This window comes from Aedes aegypti, chromosome 1 (genome assembly GCF_002204515.2).
Source record: "Aedes aegypti strain LVP_AGWG chromosome 1, AaegL5.0 Primary Assembly, whole genome shotgun sequence".
NCBI classification, from domain to species: domain Eukaryota; kingdom Metazoa; phylum Arthropoda; class Insecta; order Diptera; family Culicidae; genus Aedes; species Aedes aegypti.
The window spans coordinates 210314718-210339147 of NC_035107.1; the positions used below are offsets into that span (position 1 = coordinate 210314718).

The following is a 24430-nucleotide window of genomic DNA, read 5'->3' on the forward strand; positions in this document are numbered from 1 at the left end:
TTGCAATTTTCAAAAACATAATTATAACTCTAATATTGTTACGACCGATTTCTTGTAAGACCCACTAAAAACGGTTGTAATAAAAGTTCGGAGTTTTCCATGTTAAAACAAATGGAAGATTAAGACAACTTCATGGAATGCTTCAAACTTGAGCTGTATCAGAGGGAAAACACCTACAGTGCGTGAAACACAGCACGTTATATCTAGCACGGTTCCGCGTCCGAACAAGATCGGAACAAATATTTGAAGTCGTGGTGTGTGCACAAAGCAAAGGGAAATTATAAATATTTCGTTCTGATGGTGTGAAATAAACCAGAAGGTTTGGTTTGGCTTGATCAACACCAGTGACGTTTTTTTGGGAAGGTCGCCTCGCCCGTGGAGTCATCGCCGTTGTCTCGCATTGACGTCACTGGTTCCCAGACACTGAGAGAGCAAGCTCCACACGTGTGTTGTTTATGGGGATGGTTCAGCTTCTTTTTTTTCTGCGTCCCAAGTGGGAAATGATGTGTACCATGAAGCGCGGTAATGGTGATTTGAGATGATGTAGTTCTGTTGCGAGATTTACCATTGAAATGTTTAAATGCTATGCTTTGGCGAAGTAAATCATTATTGTAGGGATGTATTATTAATATTTTTGAATTACTAGAGCAGTTATGTCTTACGTATTCTGACACCAATCGTATCAGATTTTTATTTTTTTTCTAATCAATATGATTATTTTGACAAATCTCCAAGAATTCCTTCTGGAGTCTTTTTTTCCATACATCCTTCCATTATCCTCAAAAATTGTCAGTTATTTATTTAAAACATATAGAAGTTTTTTCAAGAAGTAGTACTCGAGTTTCAGTAGTTTCATCAGCGATTAATTCAGAATCATGTTTAGAAGCACATCTATTATTTCTATATGGATGCCACTTCCAAGAAATCTCTCCAAGAGTTCTGCTATCTGCTCTGGTAGTGATTTTTCTGAAAACTCCTTCACAGATCGCAACCAGCAATTCAACCAGCATTTCTTTCGGGGGTTCGATATTTACCAACATTTTGTTCATGAGTTTATCTGATTCAGCAGTTTTTCATATCGACCATAAACTACTTATGAAATTCCTGCAAAAATTCTTCGATAGATTCCTCCAAGAATCACCATAAAAATTTATCCTCGCAAATAGAAAGTTTTCGCAGGATTTCATTCTGGACAGTTTTCAGGAGATTTTTCCGGTAGTTTAACGTCGAATTTTTCCAATAATCGTTCTGTTTTTTTTTCTGATAAAGTTTATTTCTTGAGGGGTTTCTTCAGTCATTCCTTTGGCCATTGTTCCAACGCATTCCTTAAAAATATATCTTATGTGATTAATCTATGAGTTCCTTTAGAGATTCTTCTGAAAATTGCTCTTGAAGTTTTGCAATATATTTCTTTAGGGAGTTTTTTATAGTTATCTCATAGATTTTCTAGGGGCAGGTGGGGAGTTCTTGACCGGGTTTTTATTGCAAGTTGTAACTCAAGCATCATTGGTAGATTTCGATTATTTCAACTGATACTCGTAGAAATACTTTAAATGAATCAACATACTAAATATATTTGGGAAATGTGCTTAATTAGGATAGTATTAAATTTGCTATTGAAATTTTCAAAATAGCATTTCAGAATGTGGGGAGCTGGATACCATTCTTGGCATTTTTGATTTACTTTGGCAGGTTTTTTTAAGCTACAGAGTTTATATTTGGCCACAATATGCGTCGCATTGAAGTTCTCCTAATTGCAAAGTTTCAGACAATTTAGCCTAGAGAAACTCCCCATGCCAAAGTGAATCTTGGAAGTGCTCAAGTAGTTCTTTACCCTTTTTTTCACCAAGAAATAAAACATCGATAACACAGCGTAACAAAAATGACATTTTTTCGTGTCTCAAGGATCAAATTATGTGTCTCTAGTAGATTTGGGGTTGCTGAATCTGGTGCCATTCTCAGAAATGTTCCAGCACGTCACAATTTTTAGCTACAGGTCGTTGTATAAAACACTGGTTTTATTCATGTTTACATGAAATTTAAACAATTTATCAATTTTTTTTGTAATCTGATCCACCAAACATGCAAAATAGAACTTGAACTTTCATTTCAGACATAATTTGATTGAAATTGCGCGATTAAATTTCGATTAAACCGATTTTTTTCAACATGCTTGCAGTCTCCATACAAAATTCTTTGTTTTTTCTATATGGCATAATACAAAAATTCTCTAAACCATTAAACAATAACTTTTCCGCATCGAAAGTATGACAAACCTTGATGATAAGTATTGTTATACTCATAAAGTTTGAATTCTGTAGCAAATTAAGCCAATATATTACCTTACAAGCTGGCAAACTTGCATGCAAGTTGGTTGAAATAGTCATTTTTTGCATTTTCAACAGTAAATATCTCAAAAACTAGACGTGCTATGATATTTCTGAAAACGGCAATGGATTCAGCAACCCTTAATTAAGTGAATAGCGGTATTTTGGTGCTGGAGACAAAAGCGTGTTCCGCAGTGTAATCAGTATTTAATGATTAAATATTATGTAAGAAAACATTGAAACTAGGCTCTACAATATATTTCTTTTTTTTTAAGGAAAGTTCTTAGTGCTTATTTTTATGTTTCATTGACGATTTTCGAAGTTTACCTGGTTAACATTCAAAATTGACCCGGTTACACTGGACTTGTTCCGAATGATTAATTCGCGTAGCTTTTCAAAAGGACCTATCTAGGAGCGGTATAGTTTTCTGGATCGCAAGTTCAAGAGCCTCGTAAAAGCGAAGAAACGCGGTTACTGGATGAATTTCGTCAATGGTGCATCATGGGAATCGTCGATGCGAACTCTTTGGACGGTTGGAAGAAGGATGCGCAATGCGGTATCGCTAAATGAGGATCGTGAAAGTTCTCCTCGATGGATATTCGACTTCGCGCAGAAAGTTTGCCTGTATTCTGTCCAAGAGCAAACGATCACTCGTGATTATCCAGACGAAAGGAATGAAATGGACTCAACTTGCACTGTTTTCTACTGAAATTCAACTGGCATATGCTTAAAAAGAATAAATGGGCTCAGTCTGTTTGGATATTAAAGGGACTTTTGATGCAGTTTGCGCAGAAGTCTTTTCAGACAAACTCCACGAATGTACACTTTCCCCGACTTTGAACAACTACTAGTACAATTTGTTGTCTGAGAAGCACATGTTTTTCTCACATGGAAACTTGACAACTTCGCGAATAAGCTACAAGGGTCCCCCCAGGGCTTGTGATTAAGTCCTCTTTTTCACTCTGGACTCTGACTCTGGAGGTTAATCCTTCTTTGAATCTCCCGAATCACTGCACTATGGTCCAGGAATCAGTTTTACGCGGAAAGATGCATTTTGAGCATTAGAATGAAACATTAGACAAAAACAGTCTTCTACAAAGTTGTTTGTATTAGTAAGGCCCTTTGTTTGGTTTTATTGAAAATTAGGGTGGACCACATTTTCATAGAAATTGTGTAACTAACTTTCTTATTTGTAGAAATTATATTCAGCAAAGTTATAGACCATTAAATTTCAAGCAACTTTGCCAAAAAAAGTTTTTTTGTATCTCTTAAATTGACCGATTTAGAGTTTTTTTCCTGCAGTGACATAGGGTGGTCCGAACAAAACTGGTTTTCTGGCTCTAGAGTTTTCAATTCAAATTTCTCATCAAAGTAGTCTATGAAACACTTTTAGAACTTTGAAAAATGCGTTATTTGGTGAGTGAAGAAACTCGCTATGTCCTTTCGTTTAGGAGTTATTGTTGTTTTTCTCTCAAAAACATGCCTACTTTGATTGTGAATATCTCGGATTGGGGCAAACATAAAAAATATCTTTTGACGGCGTTCAAAAGACAAAATAAAATTGTATATTATATCAAAAATCACAGATGTGTTATTTTTGTAACTCTAATAAAACGTCTTGAAAGTCAAATATTTTTTATCACAAAAACTTTAATAACTTTTGAACTAAAATAGATATCAACAATCTTTTTACCTGAAAATTTGCGTTTTGTTAAGTTCTAAAAGTCGTTCATAGACGACTTTGACGAGAAAATAATATTAAAAAAACTAGAGTTGAAAAACTCATTTTTGTTGGACCACCCTGCGATGATTAGGAAAAAATGCTCTAGATTGGTCAAATTTTGAGCTACAGAAATACTTTTTTTGGCTAAGTTGATCAAAGTTTCAAGTTCTACCGCTTTGCCTAAGAGCATATACCAGGATTTTTGCAAATAAAAAAGTTGATTATATGATGTGTGTGATATTGTGGACCATCCTAGTTTCAAATGACACAGTATGAAAGCTTACATTTTGAGAAACAATTTTGTAGAAGATCATTTTTGTCTAAAATTTTATTTTCAGGCTCAAAATGCAAAATAATATAGAAATACATACTATGAAAATCTTCAAATTAGTTTTAAAGCCCTATCTTTCTTATTTCAGATTTCTCGTCAAAGCGGTCTATGAACGACTTTAAGAACTTAACAAAACGCAAATTTCCATGCAAAAATATTGATGATATCTATTTTAGTTCAAAAGTTATTAAAGTTTTTCTGTTTAAAATCCTTTGTTTTTCAAGGCATTTTATTGAAGTTACAAAAATAACACATCTGTAATTTTTTGATATAATATGCAATTTTATTTTGTCTTTTGAATGCCGTCAAAAGATTTTTTTTATGTTTGCCCCAATCAGAGACATTCACAATCAAAGTAGGCATGTTTTTGAGAGAAAAACAACAATAATTCCTAAACGAAAGGACATAGCGAGTTTCTTCACTCACCAAATTACGCATTTTTCAAAGTTCTAAAAATTTTTCATAGACTACTTTGATGAGAAATTTGAATTGAAAACTCTAGAGCCAGAAAACCAGTTTTGTTCGGGCCACCCTATGTCACTGCAGGAAAAAAGCTCTAAATCGGTCAATTTAAGAGATACAAAAAAACTTTTTTTGGCAAAGTTGCTTGAAATTGAATGGTCTATAACTTTGCTGAAGCATGTATAATATAATTTCTACAAATAAGCAAGTTAGTTACACAATTTCTATGGAAATGTGGTCCACCCTAATTTTCAATAACACCAAACAAAGGGCTTAACTAATACAAACAACTTTGTACAAGACCGTTTTTGTCTAATGTTTCATTCTAAAGCTCGAAATGCATCTTTCCGCGTAAAACTGATTCCTGGACCACTGTGCACTGTTGCTTACCAGACTTCTCAAGTTCCGCTGTACTTTTTGATCTGACCATGAAGCAAGATGTCCGTGGAATTCCAGATCTGCTTCGTTCGGAGTAAATAGGGGGAGGTCCCCCAGTGCCGGACAGCACCCAATACCGGACAAAGTCGAAAAATTGAGAAATCATGGTACAATTAAGATGGTGTATTAGTAGAAAAGGAAGCTATTATGGAGACTAATGTTTGCGTGGAATAACACATCCTTGAAATATGCATGCCTTTTTAAAAAAGTAAAAAAGTTTGAAAATTTTGAAAAATTTGACATTTTGCCTTAATTTTGAGCCTATTTAGTAATTATTTAAGATATGAAAAAATAATTTGAATCACGCAAGCATGTTCGAACCTAATCCTTATTTGATAGTATGAATGTATTGTGTACCAAAATTGAACTAAATATGGACAAATTACAATTTTTGTTGAACGCCTCCTGTCCCCCAGTTTCGGACAGCTTGATTTGTTATATGATATCTTTGTAATTATTGCACCAGTGTCTCAAAATACATTCATTTTTCATGGATTTCGTCGATCCTGGTATCGAACATGCAATTAAATTAAGAAGAATGAACATTCAGAACAACATCGTAAAATGTGCTATTTTTCTTCATATATGAAAGAGGTTTTTGATGGACATCTTGCAAGAAAAACTCAAATTGTTCTTGTAAATGTTGCAAATGCATTGAATTGGCAATTATGTACTATTCCTATAGTAAACACATTCAATGATACTCAAATTCACATAATTCGAGGCATTTCCGGATCGTGTCCGGTATTGGGTGCCACCTTTCAAGATGGATCAATTTGGTTCTAAAATACATCATCAAAATGCAATGTCAAAATTCATATTTATATTATCAAATTTATTTTTGTACACTATAAAAATGATAATATTTATCATAAATGGGTAACACGAGCACATGTAACCAATATTTTTCGAATTATGAATTTAGTGGCTTAAGTGTCCGGTACTAGGGGATCTCCCCCTACAACAAAATTTTGCAAGCAAGTTCGGTCACGTTAGCTGCGAAAAACTGTTTTACATAGACGGGTCAAATCAAATGATTCCACTGGGTTTGGTGTATATAATGAGTTTCATAGCGCCGCATATAAACTTCAGAACCCTTGCACCGTATACAGGGTGTCCATTCATCCGGGAAAAGCGGGAAAAAACCGGGAATTTCAAATGACCGGGAAAAATACGGGAAATATCCGGGAAATTGTTGAACACGCCGGGAAAAAAGTATTATAAGCGAAACTTGAAAATTTTACCAGGTGATTTACGAGTGCCTCCCATCTTGCGCACTTTGCATAATGACTAATTTTTGTGCGTTGCAATGCTAGAGAGATTGTTAACGGTTTCTAATTTATATTTTTATCAAAATCGTTGGTTTCCTGTAGACATCTTACAGACTTGTCTCGCATTTTTCTTTCAAAATTCTGACTTAAAATTTTGAGCAGATTGAAAGTAAATTGTATGGAACTTCATTGAGATATTTGAAATGTTTTTAGCAAAATTCTTAGAGATTTCTGGTATTGTTCTTGACTCGATATTGAGCTCGATTTTTGCGGAATCCTGGAGATACTGATTCGCGAAGATGCCTTGTTTGTATTACTATCTTGACTAGTCTGTGAACTATGACAGAGTCTGGAATGGACCTCTTCAGATTTACAGTGAATTCCTGCAGCCTTGTTAGCAAATTTCTTGTAAGATCCTTTATGAATTTATGACGATTAATCTTTGATTGGTGAATAAATGGTAAGATCGTTTAGGCATTCTTGGGTAGATATTTGTTTAGTTCTTGACGATGTTTTTGGCAAAATCATCGATTGGTGCTTGTTTGGATCTATGTCATTTTTTTTTTTCTTAGAAATCAAGCAATTAAATGTTTCTTTTAGATGATACATAATTTCTATCATAAAGTTTTTTTTCTTGTATCTAACAGAAGTCTGTCAAGATTGAGAATTTATCTAGGAATCAACCATCATTTTTAGGGCGTTGCACAGTGCGTTGATCCATAGACAAAAATCAAATTATTTTATCCGACGATAATAAGTATCCACAAGTGTTCAAAGATAGCATCCGTTATTGAAACAAGTATTGATAAGCTATACAATGCACTAACACTACTACAACAAGCATCGAAAATGACAGTTGTTGGAGTAGCAGAAAAACTAAATTTTATCGCATGTTTTCAGCATTCCCTTCAACTCGTACGGACAGTGTTGAAACAATTCTATTCAATCAAAATCTAAAAGAGAACATGGCTAGATGCCCATCCAAACACAACGCTTTCTATATATATCCAATGAATCTAATTCTTCCGAAAGAGGTGCACTTTGCGAAAAGGGACCACGTGATTATTGAGCTGAAATCGAATTCAGGTTAACTTCTGCGTTCATGAGTCCTCTCATGGCGTAGTGGTAACGCGCCTCAACTAGAGATCGGGGAGTAGTGAGTTCGATTCTCACTGAGAAGACGTGTAACTTTTTCGCAAATCTTCACATCAATTTGTCCATCTAATCCAATTGCAAATTATATGTAATGTGTAGCTTTTCGGTAGTTGTTAGAATGTTTTTATTTACCATGTCAGAGATTTTCTTCTATAAGTGAGTTATAAGTGAGATTTTGGCAACTAATTTGAATTGATATGTCTATGAAATCGGAGACCTGGTCTAAAGGTTGCTTCAGAAAATTTTCAGTTTTGACAGTTCATTAAAGTTTGCTAAAAATATGTCAAGTGTAAGTCTTTTTTCAATTTTTTTTAATAAATCGTTTATATCTGTTTGTCCAATTCTCTTTCGAAATTCAAACCGTTGTAAATTCACATTGTTTTAAAAAAATCATCAATATTTTCGTTTAAACAACTTGGATCGAGTTTGCTTAGAATTGGTTCTGTAAAACCTTATATTTTTTCATCAAAATGCAGCTGAATAATTTACAAAACCCTCTAAAGACTTGTTTATTAGATTCAAATAATCTTCTTCTTTATTTAGTTCAAGTTTATGGAACAGCAGTGGTATTGCTGATATTTTTCATTATATGACAGTTAACATGCATACAAATTTAATGGGTTTCTGCATAATATTTTATAATAGTGGAAAACTTATGTGTGTTTATGTATTTGAAGGCACTGCTTCAAAAATCATAGTTGAAAAAAACAAATCAACGATCAAAACCTTCTAGGGGGCATGCACAAATTACGTCACGCTCCAAGGGGTGGGGGAGGGGGTCAAGCTAAGCGTGACAAGCCTTACAAAATGTTCGAAGGACTCATACAAAAAACGTGACAAAGAGGGGGGGGGGGGAGGTGGTCGCAAAAGTCCAAATTTTGCGTGACATAATTTGTGTACCATCCCCTATCGAAAACATCCGGAAAATACTATTTAAATTTTTTAAGCATCCGGGAAAAATCCGGGTATTGAAAAACTGATTTTGAGTGGTCATTCTGCGTATATGTCACAGAATTGACGGCTATACATTACGCATTAGAGCGAATTGCATCTCTTCCCTCTGAGCAATATTTCATTTTTACGGATAGCCTTAGCTCCATAGAAGCTATTCGTTCAATGAGGCCGGTAAAGCACTTCCCGTATTTCCTCGGTGAAATACGATCTATCGAATAAGTCATATACTATCACCTTGGCCTGGGTCCCTTCGCATTGATCGATTCCGGGCAATTAGAATGCGGCCTCGATTGCCAAGGTAGGCGCTATGGAAGGCGATATTTTTGATCGACAAATCGTCTTCAATGATTTTTTTTTCAATAGCCCTTCAACATGTATGGCAACAAAAGTGGGATGCCGGAGAATTGGGCAGGCGGTTACATTCTATTCTCCCGCAGGTATCGAAGAAGTCGTGGTTCAAGGGGTTGGGCTTAAGTCGAGACTTTATTAAGGCAATGTGTCGTCTTATGTCCAACCACTACTTTCTAGGCTCTCGAGCAGGGCTCACAGATAGCAATCACTGAAGCTGCGGTGCAGGTTACCAAGATATCAACCACGTAGTTTGCGAATGCCCTGAATACGGTATTGCCAGATCTGATTTTTGTGCATCCTTCAGGGCCCAAGCTTATGTACAATTTTTTGAAACAATCATTGTCACCTGTCCACCTGTTGTCCCCTCGAAACCCGTCTTTTTTATCGTTACTGGTTGTCATTGCTCATTCTACGTTCGACCAACAGCAAAGCAAACACGTTATAGCCGAAAGCTGCTGTATGTCAACGGAATGATCCCATTGTCCTATCATTTCCTTTGAATTATTGTTACCCCTAACCTCGACAAAACCGCGATTTTTACGGTTCCCCAAAGCTAACATAGAAAATAAAGAAGCCATCAAGTATTTGTCAAAAACAATCAAAAGAACTCGTCTCCGTAATGTCATTAGGCATGAGCCCAAAAAATAAATTATTAAGTAAATAAAAGTCAATCAAGTCCAAGGCATTGTACCCTGTAGCCAGAATAGGGTGTTATCACTTGATGATAGTGGCTAGGAGGCCATCTTTAACTTGCTGGCCGTTATGTTTACAAATATTACCGCCTGGCCTGGACGATGCTGAAATTGAGACTAACTGTACTGCCATCAGTGTGGACGAAATTGTCAAAAGAGCAGGGGCGACCAGGTTAGAATATTTTTTGACAACACTGTTTCTTCAACCAATCAGGAGTCAATCTCTCGACTACGTGTCTCAGATGTTTGTAAACAAAACGGCCAGTTCTTCCTCACCTATCCTGTCTGGTTTTCTCCACAAAGTGAGCGTAATAGGACACCTTAGAGAATTGAACCCGCCTTGATCAAGTCCCACGTCATTCTACCCGTCTGCCATCGTATCTTTTGTTCTCCTCTTTCATTCACGATTATATTTTGTCTCTCTTGCTTTTCTTTCTCCTCGCCACCCGCGATCAAAGAAGCTCGATCGGTGGTGACCAAGGCGGGTTCAGCTCCTAAGGTGACACATTAAAGATGGCCTCCTAGCCACTTTCGCCAAATGAGATCACCTTACTCTGGCTACAGAGTTCAATGAATCAGCCTTGGTGTTGATGCGTCGGATTGTCTTTTGTAAAATCTTACTCTTTGCTCAAAAATTGATGTTATTTATATTTGAAAATTCATTTACATAATCGAATCATCATTACTTTTCACATTTTCTACTAAATTTATTAAAATGAATTTTAGATATATTTTCATCTAATTATTCTTCCTACAGTGGCCATGTTCATACACTTTCAAAATTATTCGTGTGACACCTCAAGCTTTAAGAATCGCCTAGTAATGATTGGAAATTGTATTCCAAATGTCTAACAATCATTCTGAATCGACCTGGTAACACCGAACATGTTCCGAATGTACCGGCAAAAGTAATCGTTTTTACAACCCGCACACACTTCTTCTTCTTTCTGGCGTTACGTCCCCACTAGGACAGAGCCTGCTTCTCAGCTTAGTGTTCTTATGAGCACTTCCACAGATATTAACTGAGAGCTTACTATGCCGATGACCATTTTTGCATGCGTATATCGTGTGGCATGTACGATGATACTTTATGCACTGGGAAGTCGAGAACATTTCCAACCCGAAAAGATCCTCGACCGGTGGGATTCGAACCCACGACCCTCAGTTTGGTCTTGCTGAATAACTGCGCGTTTACCGCTACGGCTATCTGGGCCCGCACACACTAGACATATTATATATGCCTTGAGATCAATCAGAATCTGTCCATTGATCCCATGTGCTTTTCTGAAACTTCCGAAAAAGCAATTGTTTCTCTGGAGTAGTCTTTATGATAACGAATTATTTAAGAAAAAGTAGATTTGATTTGTACTTTTTAATTTGAGTATTGTTCTTTTAAAAATCCACCCTTATTGCTTATCTTTTGACAGATATATTCTCTTGAGATGTTTGGGGTTATTACTTGTAGTCCTATTCATTCTTCTTCTTCTTCTACTTCTTCTTATTCTTGGCATTACATTCTGACTGGAACAGAGTCTGCTTCTAAGCTTAGTGTTCAATGAGCACTTCCACAGTTGAGCAATTCTCGCTGAAACCAGGCCGCCACCGGCACCCATCGTTAGAATTCCAAATTTATGTCACGGATCGCTAGTTTTCGATAAAACTTAAAGGTGGTCCTTTCGGTTTTCTCGAATTGGTGGACCCCTTGTACGTCAGCTAGCTAAACAGTTTGCGAAAAAGCCCATTTTTCGATAAATCTTGGGTACTTCTTCACGTGATATGTCTCATATTTCGCTTGGAACACATAGCAAACTTAGTGGCATCGTATAGAGAAAGGACATAGCTTTCACTTTAAGTTAAAAACATTTGGCTGCCATTTAGAATTTGGCCATCTTGAATTTTGTTAGAAAAATCGTTTTTACACCATTAGCGCTCGTTTTGAATTCTGAGATCACCATCAGAAAGCTGAGGAAAAATTGCGTAAGATAGGCTACAGAAACAAGGTGAACAAGTGTATTTACCCTATGAAATGTTACGGCCTACGATTTTGACGTATATGGCGAGTGCAATCAATGCAAACATTATGTTTATTTTAACGCAAATAACGTTGTATTGCCCAGTAGGCCGTAGAGGCTTAAAAACCGAAGTTTATGTCAAATTTCCATTTTTCGTTTACTCAACTTTATCGGAGGATTTTAAAAAATAATAAAGTTTTGTTTATGTGTGCAAAAATTGCTGAAAAAAATCTCTTCTTATTATAGATTCTTATTCTTCTTATAGATTCGTTTTTCTCAAAACAAGGTTTTTGTCACTTATTTCCTTCTAACCTAATTCTAATAATAATTTTTTTTGAATCATCCGATAAAGTTGAGTAAACGGAAAATGGAATTTGACGTGAACTTCGGGTTTTGTTTTTTTTCAAAGCCTCTATGGAATACTGGGAAATACAACGTTTGTCGGGACAGCTAGTTGTAAATAAATATGGGTGGTTAGAAGCAAATAAGTGTAAGGGACAAACACCTAGTTTTGAGAAAATCGAATTTAAATTTTTTTTTTTCAGCAATATGTTGTCCCATACTGATTGTACAGGAGTATAAAAGAATAATCCAATCTTCTACGAATAATATTAATTTTCCTACTGGACGGAAAAATCATTTAAAAATACATTTTAAACGGTTTAAGTAGAATTTTTAGTATAATACCGACTAAAGAGTCACCCCTTTGCGTTTGGGCCCCTCAATTAAAAACCGGGAAAATTTTGACGATTATATCGGGAAAACCGGGAAAAAACGGGAATTTCAAAATGAATATTTGGTGGCTTGACTGTGTATGAGTTACATGCAAGAAGACTATAAGTAGTAGTGAATATATGCATATCTGTCAAAGATAAGCAATTAGGACAGAATTAAAAAAAATCAATGCTCAAATCTACTTTTTTTAATTCTTTTTATTGAAATTCTGCTCCGAGGGATTGAATACGATAAAGGGATCAGCTTAAACACACTGTCTTAAACTTAATTTAAATTTCTTGTTTTTTTTTTAACTTTTCATTAGATTTGAATTATGGAATTATGTCTGTTGTTTGTAAAGCATGCACACTTTTTTGTCGAATTTTACTGTAGATATAATAATTTTACTGAGATAACCATCAACTTCTCAGCAAACATTAATTCATGTGAGGTCTCAACAAGCAAAAAGTTTGCTTGTCAAGATTCTGTTTTGAAAATTTTCTGAGCAGTCGGAGGCTAGCACTTAGGTTGTTTAGTTGGGTTAGGAATTTAGATATAACAATTTCAAACTTTATGTGTGAGTAGATGCATTAAATAGGAAGTTAATTTAATCATAATGCATGCAAAATATTAAAATGTGAATAAGTATACAATGGATTGTAAACTCATCGGAAGCTGAAAATCTCCACGTCGGAAGCGAACTCTGCAGAAGATACACTACGAATGCTCGAACTCTCCGTATTCTGGACTAATGGGAAACACGCCAATATTGATCTATTCTACACCAAATTTACTAAAAACTCTCATTCCGTCTTCTGCCAACTTCCAGTCTGCAACTTTATCGTGCACGACAAGTGCGAGAAGAATGTGATAACGCCATGCCTCGGCGTCGCACCGTATCTCATCCGAAACCCGGTCGCACACTGCTGGTCCGAGCCGGAGAAGCACCACAAGCGGAAGTTCTGCTCGGTCTGCCGCAAACGATTGGATGAAACCTCCGCCGTTCACTGTCTAAGTAAGTATCGATAGCGCCACCAGTGCCCATTAGCGTGGGACACGATTATATAAAAAATACAAATGCTCGCTCCATTTCCCATTTTGGATGTTATTTCTGTCCAAAAAACAACTGCTAAATTTCAGCTCGATCGGTGAAACTATACCCGAGCAGGTGAAAAAAGTTTAGTAATAGCGAATTTTTATATGGATATCTAAAAGTGATATTAACTTGATAGATATAAGAGATAAAAGATCTGAAAATGATATCTAAAATTTACTCCTAGACTATCGTTAGTATATCAAATTTAGTTCTTGAAAGATCTAACCAATATCAGCGAGCTATTCAATAGATTTGCAAACATCAAATTTTGCTATGGCTTGGAAGTGCCAACAATTCAAAGTTTAAATGGAAAAATTCATTTTTGCAAAGATAAGTCACCAGAGGTAAACCAAGATAATCTAACGATCAAGAACATTGTCGAAGACCCAGAAGCAATCCGATCAAAGACGAAATAAAGACATCCATGTTCCTTGCAGTTGCCCAAAATTGTATGGAACATAAGGGAAGGTGTATTTTTATCTTCCTAGATGTGATTTTGGGACCAATGTGCAGTAAACCACAGGTACAGGTAGTGAACCGTTTCTCTTTCTGTTCTAATCCACAGTTTGCGAGTACTTCGCTCACGCCGAGTGCCAGGACTTTGCGATCCCCGATTGCAAGGAGAATGCCACGTACGTGCCGGGCAAGGAGCTGGGCCATGTCAAACACCAGCACCATTGGCGCGAGGGCAATCTGCCACAGTCGTCCAAGTGCGCCCACTGCAAGAAGGCATGCGGGTCCTACGAATGCCTTACGGGTGAGTTGGACTCTTACGTTTTTCTACCTAGGTAACCATAAACCGTATATCTACAGCTATAGAGCTGCTTAATGGCTCATTAGCATTATATCAGCCGTATATCAACTTCTCACCATAAATACGGTTATTTGGTTGCCTGAGTTCGACGGTAAATTTGGAACAGAAATTGATTATTGATGAACAAATTTTGCACGATTTCCTTTTCCCCAACAGGTTACCGCTGTGAATGGTGCGGCACAACGACGCACGGTGGCTGTCGGAACAACATCCCATCGGAGTGCACCTTCGGCACGCTTCAGCCAATCTACTTGCCACCGCATGCCGTCTCCATACCGCGAACTGAAGTGCCAATGGAAGCAATCATCGGAGTGCAGAACAAGAACAAGGGAACGCCAGGCATGCAACGGGATTACTCTTGTCGTAAGTACACCGCTTGATTTGCTAACAAACCCTATAAAATGCGCGAATAATCATGAATCATGTACAAAACGATACTATTGTCGTCGGGACACTCATTCAGGGTAAAATATCAGTCGCTAGTAAAATAGATGCTTTCTAGGCACATTGCTCATGCATCTCCTTGGGACTGAAAACCAACTTTTACTATGGTTTATCATGGGTTTTATACCTCGATACCTAGATATGAAACAGAGTTTATGGAGAGTCTACTGTATACCTTCGTCCACTTGCATGTTTAGAACATGGACAGATTAAACAGATTTTCCCACAGATCACGATTTCATGTTTTGTGATTCTGTACGAGTTAAACAAAAAGTGTTGTAAACTTAATTGAAATTATGTGAAATTTTACCATATTTTACCATTCCTGTAGTCTTACATGCTTTTATTTTAGTAAATGATATACTATTGAAATTCTCATGATTTGTAATGAAAATTATCCAATTTTAATATGAAATTTGCGATAACTCAAAAGTTTATTTATGAAATGCTCTGAAATTATAGCTCGGAAAATTTTAAGTTACTTTCAAGCGTGGTCAAGTGGTGAAAATTGCAAGTCTATTGGAGCACTAGAAGCAGAGATCCAAGTCTTAGAACTTGATCATTTTGTATGGAAAATGGCCAATGCGTACTTTAATCTATCCAGTACTGTATCCTAGGCAAGTCTTGTTACGCTTGGTTTCCCTTACCAGCATTAATGTAACACACGGCGTGTATATATATATCGCTAAATCTTTCACCATTCGAAAATATAGGTTTTTAGCTTTCATTTGACGTGTTCCCCAAAAAAATCCACCGAGGGATCTCGAACATTTTTTTTTATTTAAAATTTTTGTTGTTTAGAGTACATTATTTTTAAATGTAATCATTGCAAAAGACAGCTTCGTTGGATAAAAGTTTTATTTCCATATTAAAGTTCATAAAATACATATACATACATATCTATTGAGTTTCATTTTGTAAAAAACAAAACTGTCCTATGTGATTTTGAGGATTTATTGAACTATAGGACACTTATTCGATTAGATATGTTGTAAGTTCGACTGTTCACTTATTCATACTGTGGAAGTATATCTAACCGAGCACTGTTTCTTTTCATGGTTAGAATACATTAAATTTATTCTTCTTCTGTCTGGCATTACACCTCTGCTGGGACATAGCCTGCTTCCCAGCTTAGAGTTCGTTGAATACTTAGATATTGATTGAGAATTTTCTTTGCCAATCAATCGTTAAAGATTAAAAGTAGAATGGATCAACATTACAACGGCCTACGAAAGTAAATGGAATATGCTTAAACGCCCTGTTACCCAAGCCTTAGCAAAAAGCTTAAAAATCCTCATTAAGAATATTATCCAGGCACCCGGAGTAAATGACACTACACAGACTTTTTTTTATAGTATTGAAGTTATTTTGATGTTTTTAGCTTGGAATTTCAAAATTTAATAAGAATATAGTGGAAGATATTTCCTGTTAAATCAAATCATAAAAATAATTCCACCGTGAAAGTAGTTTTCTGACAAGCAAAACAACAATAATACAATTTTCACAATTACTGTAGTAATTAAAACACGTAAGTAGCTTACAAACAAGAAAGTTTTACCATTTTATACTCCTTTTAGATTGATATTATATTCATATAATATATGTTTTCAACATGAGATATGGTTAATTATGTGATTATTAGCAACGGTATGTGTTATGAGGAAGAATAAAAAGTTAAATTTCATGTGCCCACTTGCCCCGTAGAGTTGAGTAACTGCAATTTACAGTAGATTTTTATGACTTTATTCTAAGGGTTTCAATATCTCGAAAGGATACCTTCCCATTCGTGCGGACATCAGCGAATACAGGGTGCAACTTTTGCAATTTTTTGGGCTATTTCATGAAAGCAACATCAATCAAGTGGCTGCATTTATTGGTCGTAGCAGCTCCATACAGCATGTATTTTACATTACCTTTTGGAGCTTTTTGGGGGGTTTTGCGATGATAGCGACTCAAGAGTCTGCCTTGAGCTCTACCTCTGTTTTTACAGAAGCTCCATAAACTTAAGTCAGGAGGAGTCAAATTAGGATCTCCAAATTCAAATCATGTGTCCCTTTTTTATGTCAGATGTCCATGGAATTTCCGTTGTAGAGACATAATGAACAAACTTCCAAAGATATCGAATTTATCGACAGTTTCGTACTGGTTGAAAAAAAAAATGACTCAATGATTCTTTTGGTCTGGTCCAAACTGTTAGTACTTACTTGGTCATGGAATGGCGTCTCTTGAATCTTGAATAGATTTTCTGTTCCTCAAATGTAGCATTTTTGCTTATTTATGAAGCTAGATTGTGCCTGTTGACCACGATATTTTCTAGGATTTAACAGTTGAGTTAACACAACTGCAAGACTATTTTGAATTCAAAGAGTCACTATTTTGGCATGTTGTTTTTTTTTCATATCATATTGATTGTGAAAAAAAAAATGACAATATTAACCCAGCAGCAAGTGATATTTATTTGTAAAAATAGTTCAAAAGAGCTCTATTTCGTATCAATCGTTTGGCAGCGTCCATTTATTACGTAACGCTAAGATCGGAAACTTTTGACCACCTCACCCCATCCCCCTCCGTAACGTTTTTTGTATGGAAAAATTAAACGCTATTCCCCCTTCCCCCTAGAGCGTTACGTAGTTTGTGGAATTTTCAGGATGGTTGATTAGATCTCATCGGTCGAGTATATTTTTCTTACACACAATATAAAAAAATAAAACAATCATGATAGGCGAATCAAATTCTTAGTTAATGAGTAACCGAAGAACTCTTATTTGAGAACTTGGCTTTGTCTCAATAGGGGTGTAATTCCAGAAAGAAGGAAAATAAAATTAATCTTTTCTAAATATGAACAGAAACAGTTATACACTAGAATCAAATACACACTTAAATCCGAATGGCGATCTCAGCTGTGAAAATCTCGGTAAAAGGTCGTTTGTTGACATCTTAGTAAAAGTGACGTTTGGTAACGGCACCCAAAGGTGATGTTATAAGTATACTTGATGTAAGGCTGACATATCAGTTAAAATTAATTTGCTTACCGCTCAGCTGTGCGGATCTTGGTAAAAGAATGAAAATTAGTTGAACTCAACTGAGTGTGTCCTCCACTGTACGAGTAAGTGTCGTATCCCCAAGATCACATAGGATAGTTATGTCTATTACAATATGTAATCTTATATATCTATGTTATATCAACTTTCATTTGAAATTTGGGCTACCATCGAGCTTGAGAGTAAAAAAAACTGGCTTTCACCATAATTACCATGACCCCCCTATAAAATTCAATAAAACAACATGGAAAACGTAAAATGGTAATTTAAAAGCATGAATCGAATCGTTTCAAATTGGAACTTCGGTTAGTAAACTATTTTGAGTATAATATTTACATAGGATTGCATAAAAATTAAAAATTGTATTGGTTTCTGAAAACCATATTATGGATCAACGTTCATATTATGGATCAAATTGTCACATATTACGGATCAGTGCGCAAAATCAAGAGATTTTCAACTCAATGCATATGTATTGCATGTTTTGACGAAAGTTAACAATGCGTCAAATATTACTGCAAAAAATAGCAGTGTTCGAGCTGGAAACAAGGGTAAAATGCCTTTTGTTTGTGATGCTGCATTGTAATAATTGAGACATGTACTGTTTTCGCACAACACCAAGTTTTTCACCCATTTTGTCGGCTAAAAAATGAAATTTACAAACCTTGATGTTTTATTAGTTTTATCCTTAGTGCTATTGTCTGAAAATGTCGAATCCAATGCTTAAAATGGCAGAAATCTAGATTCTTTGGAAGTGATCCATAACCGTGGTAAACAATAATTTCCTGATCCATATTATGGATCACTAGTTAGAAGTGCTAATATTCGATATTTAGAATCAACAATCGAGAAAAATGTTTTCCAAAGATGGATTCATACTCAATCGAAACGAATGAGTATAAATTTGAATTTTACATTTGAATTTTACCACCTGTGCACAGCTGTGGGAGCTTATGAATGCTGACGGCACTTCTTACAGAAAACGAACATATAATGATAGCTGTGTGGTACCAACTAAACATTTGTCAAATACTCAAATGTTTAGCGGTTGAACGTTGTGCTTAACACTACAAATGATAGAAGACAAATAGTATAACTTGGGAAAAATATGTTTTACGTCAACTTTTATGTTTTGAGCGAGTTATCCAATGTTGAACGCCAAAGTGATCCGTCACTGTGGGTGATCCGTAACTGTGTGGGCATGGTATATTTGAAAATATTGTACTTCAAGGAACAAAAATTTAAAATAAAAAAAGTGTTCGGGATCCCTCGGTGGATTTTTTTGGGGAACCCGTCAAATGAAAGCTAAAAACCTATATTTTCGAATGCTGAAAGATTTAGCGATGCCTATTTTTTTGTGATAATATTTTTCTACCAGACACGCCGTGAACACGGGAGACCGTGTTATTTCCCCTATATTTTGTCTCACTCTAACAATTTTCATCGAAACTTTGCAGAAGCAAATCTCGAATTTTAGTGAGCCAATGAAGCTGAAAATTTTATAGTTTGTGCACTACATATTTAGAATTATAGGATAAATTTTTCATATCGATTTATGGTGTGTTACTTGAGATTTCCTTCATCAAATGGATATGGTGATTACAATGACGTCCCGTGCGGCATTAATTTTGTCTGTGACATATACAACACAAGCATTTGACCAGAAGTTTTGCTATGCTTAAAAGGTTCGAATACTTAAAAGAGCGAACATCCGCTGTCTCAAATTTCAGGTGGGTGTACATCTCTGCCATCTTTCATAATATTCGTCCTATCTTCTTATCATCCGCGAAGTAAACAAATTGTTTGGATTTGTTGAAAACCGTTATGGTACCGTCATGCGGGATGACATTGGGCCATAAGGCTGACTTTGGGCCTAGATTTATACAGCAAACGAATACCAGAATAATGAAAACAATGTTTCAAGTTTCAAGAATACGTTATAAATGGCCACTACATGCTCATAAATTAGATTTTTGGTGTTCCATCTAGCCATGAGATGCATCGAAAAGGGCGGTCACCCCCTAGGCCCAATGTCACCCCGCACGACGGTACCACCAACCCTCCACAACTTTTCCAGTCAACATTTGTGTTGGTATAGCTTTTGATATGCATCATTCTTCTTCTTCTTGGCATTACATACTCCCTGGGACAGAGCCTGCTTTTCAGCTTAGTGTTCAATGAGCACTTCCACAGTTATTAACTGAGATCTTTCTTTGCCAAAGTTGCGATTGTCGCATTCGTATATCGTGTGGCAGGTACGATGATACTCTCTGTCTAGGGAAATCAAGGAAATGTCCATTTCGAAAAAAGCCTGGACCGACCGGGATTCGAACACAGACACCTTAAGCGTGGCTTTGAAGCCGCTGACTCTAACCACTAGGCTCAGAAAGGCTCATCATTCCATATGAATTAATTAACTCGTATAGAATGCACAATAGATCAACTTAATGGTCGCAGTGGTTCAAATCCCAACAAAAGAAAAAAAAAATGCACGAAAAAGCTATATACAATCAGTGACAAAAGTTAATAATCAAATGCTGTATTTCCAAACAAAATACCAAAGTTTGGGACTCTGTATCTCAGCTTCTATTCTATTCGAATGATGGACTACAAATAACTTGAAGTTTTGTCTGTAGAGAATTCATAACAGTGCAGTAATTTTGGGTTGTTTAAATACAAACGAAAGTAATCAAAAGATTTTTTAATTTAATTCAAAATCGATATGTTGTGGGTGGTTGATATGTTTGGCAAAGCTTTTCATTTTCAGAAGTTACGCAAATTAGTAGAGCACACCAATCTCCCATTTTTGCTTACTTTTGTCTTTGAACAACCCCCTAAAACACTTTGGAAAAAGATTGAAATATTAAAATTTCACAGGCAACACTTCAAGTTATTTGTAGCTCGTCATTCAAATTTCATCCAATTCGAGAAGCTGCGATACAGTGCCCCAAACTTGGGCATTTTGTATGGAAAAACAGCATTTGATTACTAACTTTTGTCACTGACTGTACCTGCCAATGTGGAGGTTATATACACACTTTGCACGATTTTTTCAGACTTTTTGCAATAAAAAAACACGATGCCACAAAATTTTGATGAAAATTAAAAAAAATGTTTTCACTGATTCGAGGACCTTTGGATTGCGATTAGACTAATAACTGACAGAATGTTATTCTTGGTTTCCATACTGATATTTCTCTAAGCCTGCTTATAGTGCGATGTTGATTGGATAGATGCTACCGTTTTGTCTCATATTCCGAACACTTTAGGCCAACAGTGACTTCAAATGCATCTGTCTGGCAAAAATTAGCAAATATTTGTGTAAATTTTAATTTCTTCGCAAAGTCTAACTCTTAGCTGTTGGATGTACCGATAATAATTTTGATTTAATTAGTTTCAGTATTGTTTTTACGCAAAAGAATGGAATAACATTTTGATTCAAATGCCGAACACTGTGATAATTCTGTCTCATATTCCGAACACCTTGATTCAAATTCCGAACAGCACGAATAAATCGTATTCAAATGAATAATTTCGCAAATACATTTATCTGAGCTTGTTCTACTGGTCTCAAACTAGAGAATCATTACTACTACGGCGGTATAAATTATATTGGAGACGGTTAAATTGAATTGCAATTGACTGCCATTTCCTTGTTATTTGGTGACATATTTCAACGAAACATTTCAACCAAATCGCCATACAAAAACTGAGTGTTCGGAATATGAGTCTGTTCGGAATTTGAGACAAAACGGTATATTACTTCACTACATTACTTCAGTCTTCTCAAACAAACACCGAACACGTTGGTTTAGGTGGTTTCGTACTCTCCTTGCACTCTGTTCTCGTGTGCAAACCGAAACGCTCGTACCTGAACCTAAACCCAAACATGTGTAAAGTGAACTTCGGTTCAAACGCCGGTTCGAAAACCGGTCCATTTGTACCTCGGTTGCAACCACGGTTCAAACTTTGGTGCAAATCTTCGATTGAATCCGAGGTTCAGAACGCTATCCACGCTTAGCAATTTCTACTTACCGTGTTTTATAGTATGATATAGTAAAATCCCTGGTTTTTTTCATAAAGTTACCGCTAAATATTATTTAAAGTATGGATCTTAGTTGATCAGCTTAAATAAAACATTAATTCAAGCCTCAAGGGTTTCGCGATTTGAGCCAAGAAGTTCCATATATGACCACGTGGATTTCAACCGTTCCCCGGTTGACTGCTTTGTGCCATTATTTGAACCGAAGTACACATGTACCTGGTTCGGTTTGAAACACTGGTACAGAGACGAAGCGCGTTTGCGGTTCATGTATTTTTATGTATTTTTTGAACAAACTATGGATGGTTCGACACTTAAAGTTTTGACATAAGCGCTTATTCATGTTTAAAAAAAATCGAGATTTAAACCTTTGAATAGTTCGATGTATAAGATGTCGACGCAGTGGCGCAACCAAGGGGGGGTTTTGGGGGTCAAAACCCCCCCCAGAGCCGAAAAATTTAAAGGGTTGCCAAGTATATTTTTGAAATTTAACACTATACATCATACAACTACAGAACAGTAAAAAAAGACACTACACGTTAATGCTTCCAGTGGGCTATTTGCCCTTTGCAGGAAGCACCACACTAGCCAACGGACTAGCATGCAACGCACAGTCGGAAAACATTTCTCTCGAAAAGTTTCCGGCCTGAGGCGGGAATCGATCCCATACTCCTTAGCACGATGCGGCTTAACGCCTTGGTAACACTAACCACACGGCTACGAAGCCCACTAACTTAGTTTGATAATAAATCTTCGAGCTGTTTAGTAGAATACCTATAAGTAGATGAAAAAAACGAATTTAGAACTATACCATTTAATTCCACTAGAGTTTGTATCCTTTGACAGATACGCGTATTTTGACCTCAACTGTAAGGCCGTCTTCAGTGTCGTGTACTAGGTGTAAGTCGAGTCTAGTACACGAAACTGAAGACGGCCTTACATTTGATGTCGAAACACGCGTATCTGTCAAAGGATGCAAACTCTAGTGGAATTAAATGGTATAGTACTAAATTCGGTTTTTTCATCTACTTAACTTAGTTTGATTCGTATGAGCACTGGTAAAGTCAGTAGTTTTCATAGTTTTATCCTCCCAAGTTTTTTTTTTGTTATTCTTAAAATTTTAAGGGAGTTTTATAAAAACAAAATAACTACAATAAGCTAATATATAACATTATTTTTGAAACAAACTAACGGCGTTGTGTCCACAGTTTGTTAAACCTTCAGATTTATTGGAATCTTTTCATTGCTGCAGCTGCCGGTGGAAGCATTTCGTCCCCATTAGGAACTTTTGACAATTTTGAGATTTTTTAGGTGTTTTCTTTTTCTTCATGAAAATAGGATGTTTATGTAAAAAAAACATGAGACTCGGATTTGTCTATTACAAATATGGATGCAATAGCATCCCACTACAATAGTAAACGAGCTTGAGCTTGATTGGCCGCCCGTGGTTGACTGCTTAGGACTGATAGACACCCTCGGTGTATAAGTGCTGGTAATTTTCTATTTATCGCGAAAATGGCGCCTGCCACGTCAGAATGTGGATCAATGAGGGGAAGGGGAAGAAATTGATGCGGCATTAAACTGGCTCCCACAGTAGACCGTATATACCACTACGTCTACGCTAGTTCATGCAGGAAGGTGTAAGGGCTGGTATAATTTTTATGGTATAATATGATGAAAGGGACGAGCCTGGGATTGAACCCATGACCTTCTGCTTATGAAGCAGAAGCGGTTGACATTGAACCACCAACCCCGTCATCCCACTACAATAGTAAACGAATCGGACTACAAAGTCATCCAAAATAAAGTTGAATTGTCGTTTAGAGAACTTTAAGGTGTTATCACATATTTGGACATAAAATCTTCACAATGAAAGTAACCCTCGTGTTTGATCTATGGACTCGATTTTATAGATGGCCAATTCTGTAAGGTCTGACAATTAGTTTCCAATGATTTTTATAGCAAATTTCTGTTCTTAAAGATTATTCTCGAATTCATTCTCATTATTGAAAAACTCGAAAACATTTGTAATGATCTACACAGCGGGAGAGCAGCTGAGCAGCATCACGCTAATTTATCGTTATATTTCTTAATTCATTTTATTATGCAAAAACTAAAACATACTTAAATTTTTCAACTCAATTTTTTCATCAAAAAATATCTTCTCAAAAAGTATTTTGAAATTTGCAAAACCCCCCCTAGAACCAAATCCTGGTTGCGCTACTGTGTCGACGCATTGATAGATAACTTTTTAAACAGAGGTTATGAATCGCATCACTTACCAAGGTGAATTTTGATCATGTAGCTTTTAAGCTCTCCCACTAACAAAACTCCTTCGCGTGACAACCATGAAGATGCAGAGGTATACTCGGTCTTTAGTAACAATGGATGTCACACTAATATTCCTTCCCTTCCCTGATGATCGTAAGGGCGTGGCCGGCGCCGTTATTAACATTAGAAATTTCAGAGTCTTCTAAAATGTACATTGACGATGGTATGCTATTCCCAAGCTACATCTGTTGATTCCCTGTTCAATTTCGATTGTTCTGGTCAATCACGGAGT

At 36.2% G+C, this 24430-nt stretch overlaps 1 protein-coding gene across 5 annotated transcripts in view; it reads left to right on the forward strand.

The window, feature by feature from the left end:
• LOC110681517 (diacylglycerol kinase theta) overlaps positions 1-24430 on the forward strand; it is a 134423-nt gene that overhangs the window by 43500 nt on the left and 66493 nt on the right. For all 5 annotated transcript variants that reach the window (XM_021857451.1, XM_021857452.1, XM_021857454.1 and 2 more), the window contains exons 2-4: positions 13260-13445; positions 14092-14283; positions 14497-14703. In XM_021857451.1, the coding sequence (XP_021713143.1) occupies positions 13260-13445; positions 14092-14283; positions 14497-14703 (585 nt within the window). The remainder of the gene's footprint in view (positions 1-13259; positions 13446-14091; positions 14284-14496; positions 14704-24430) is intronic.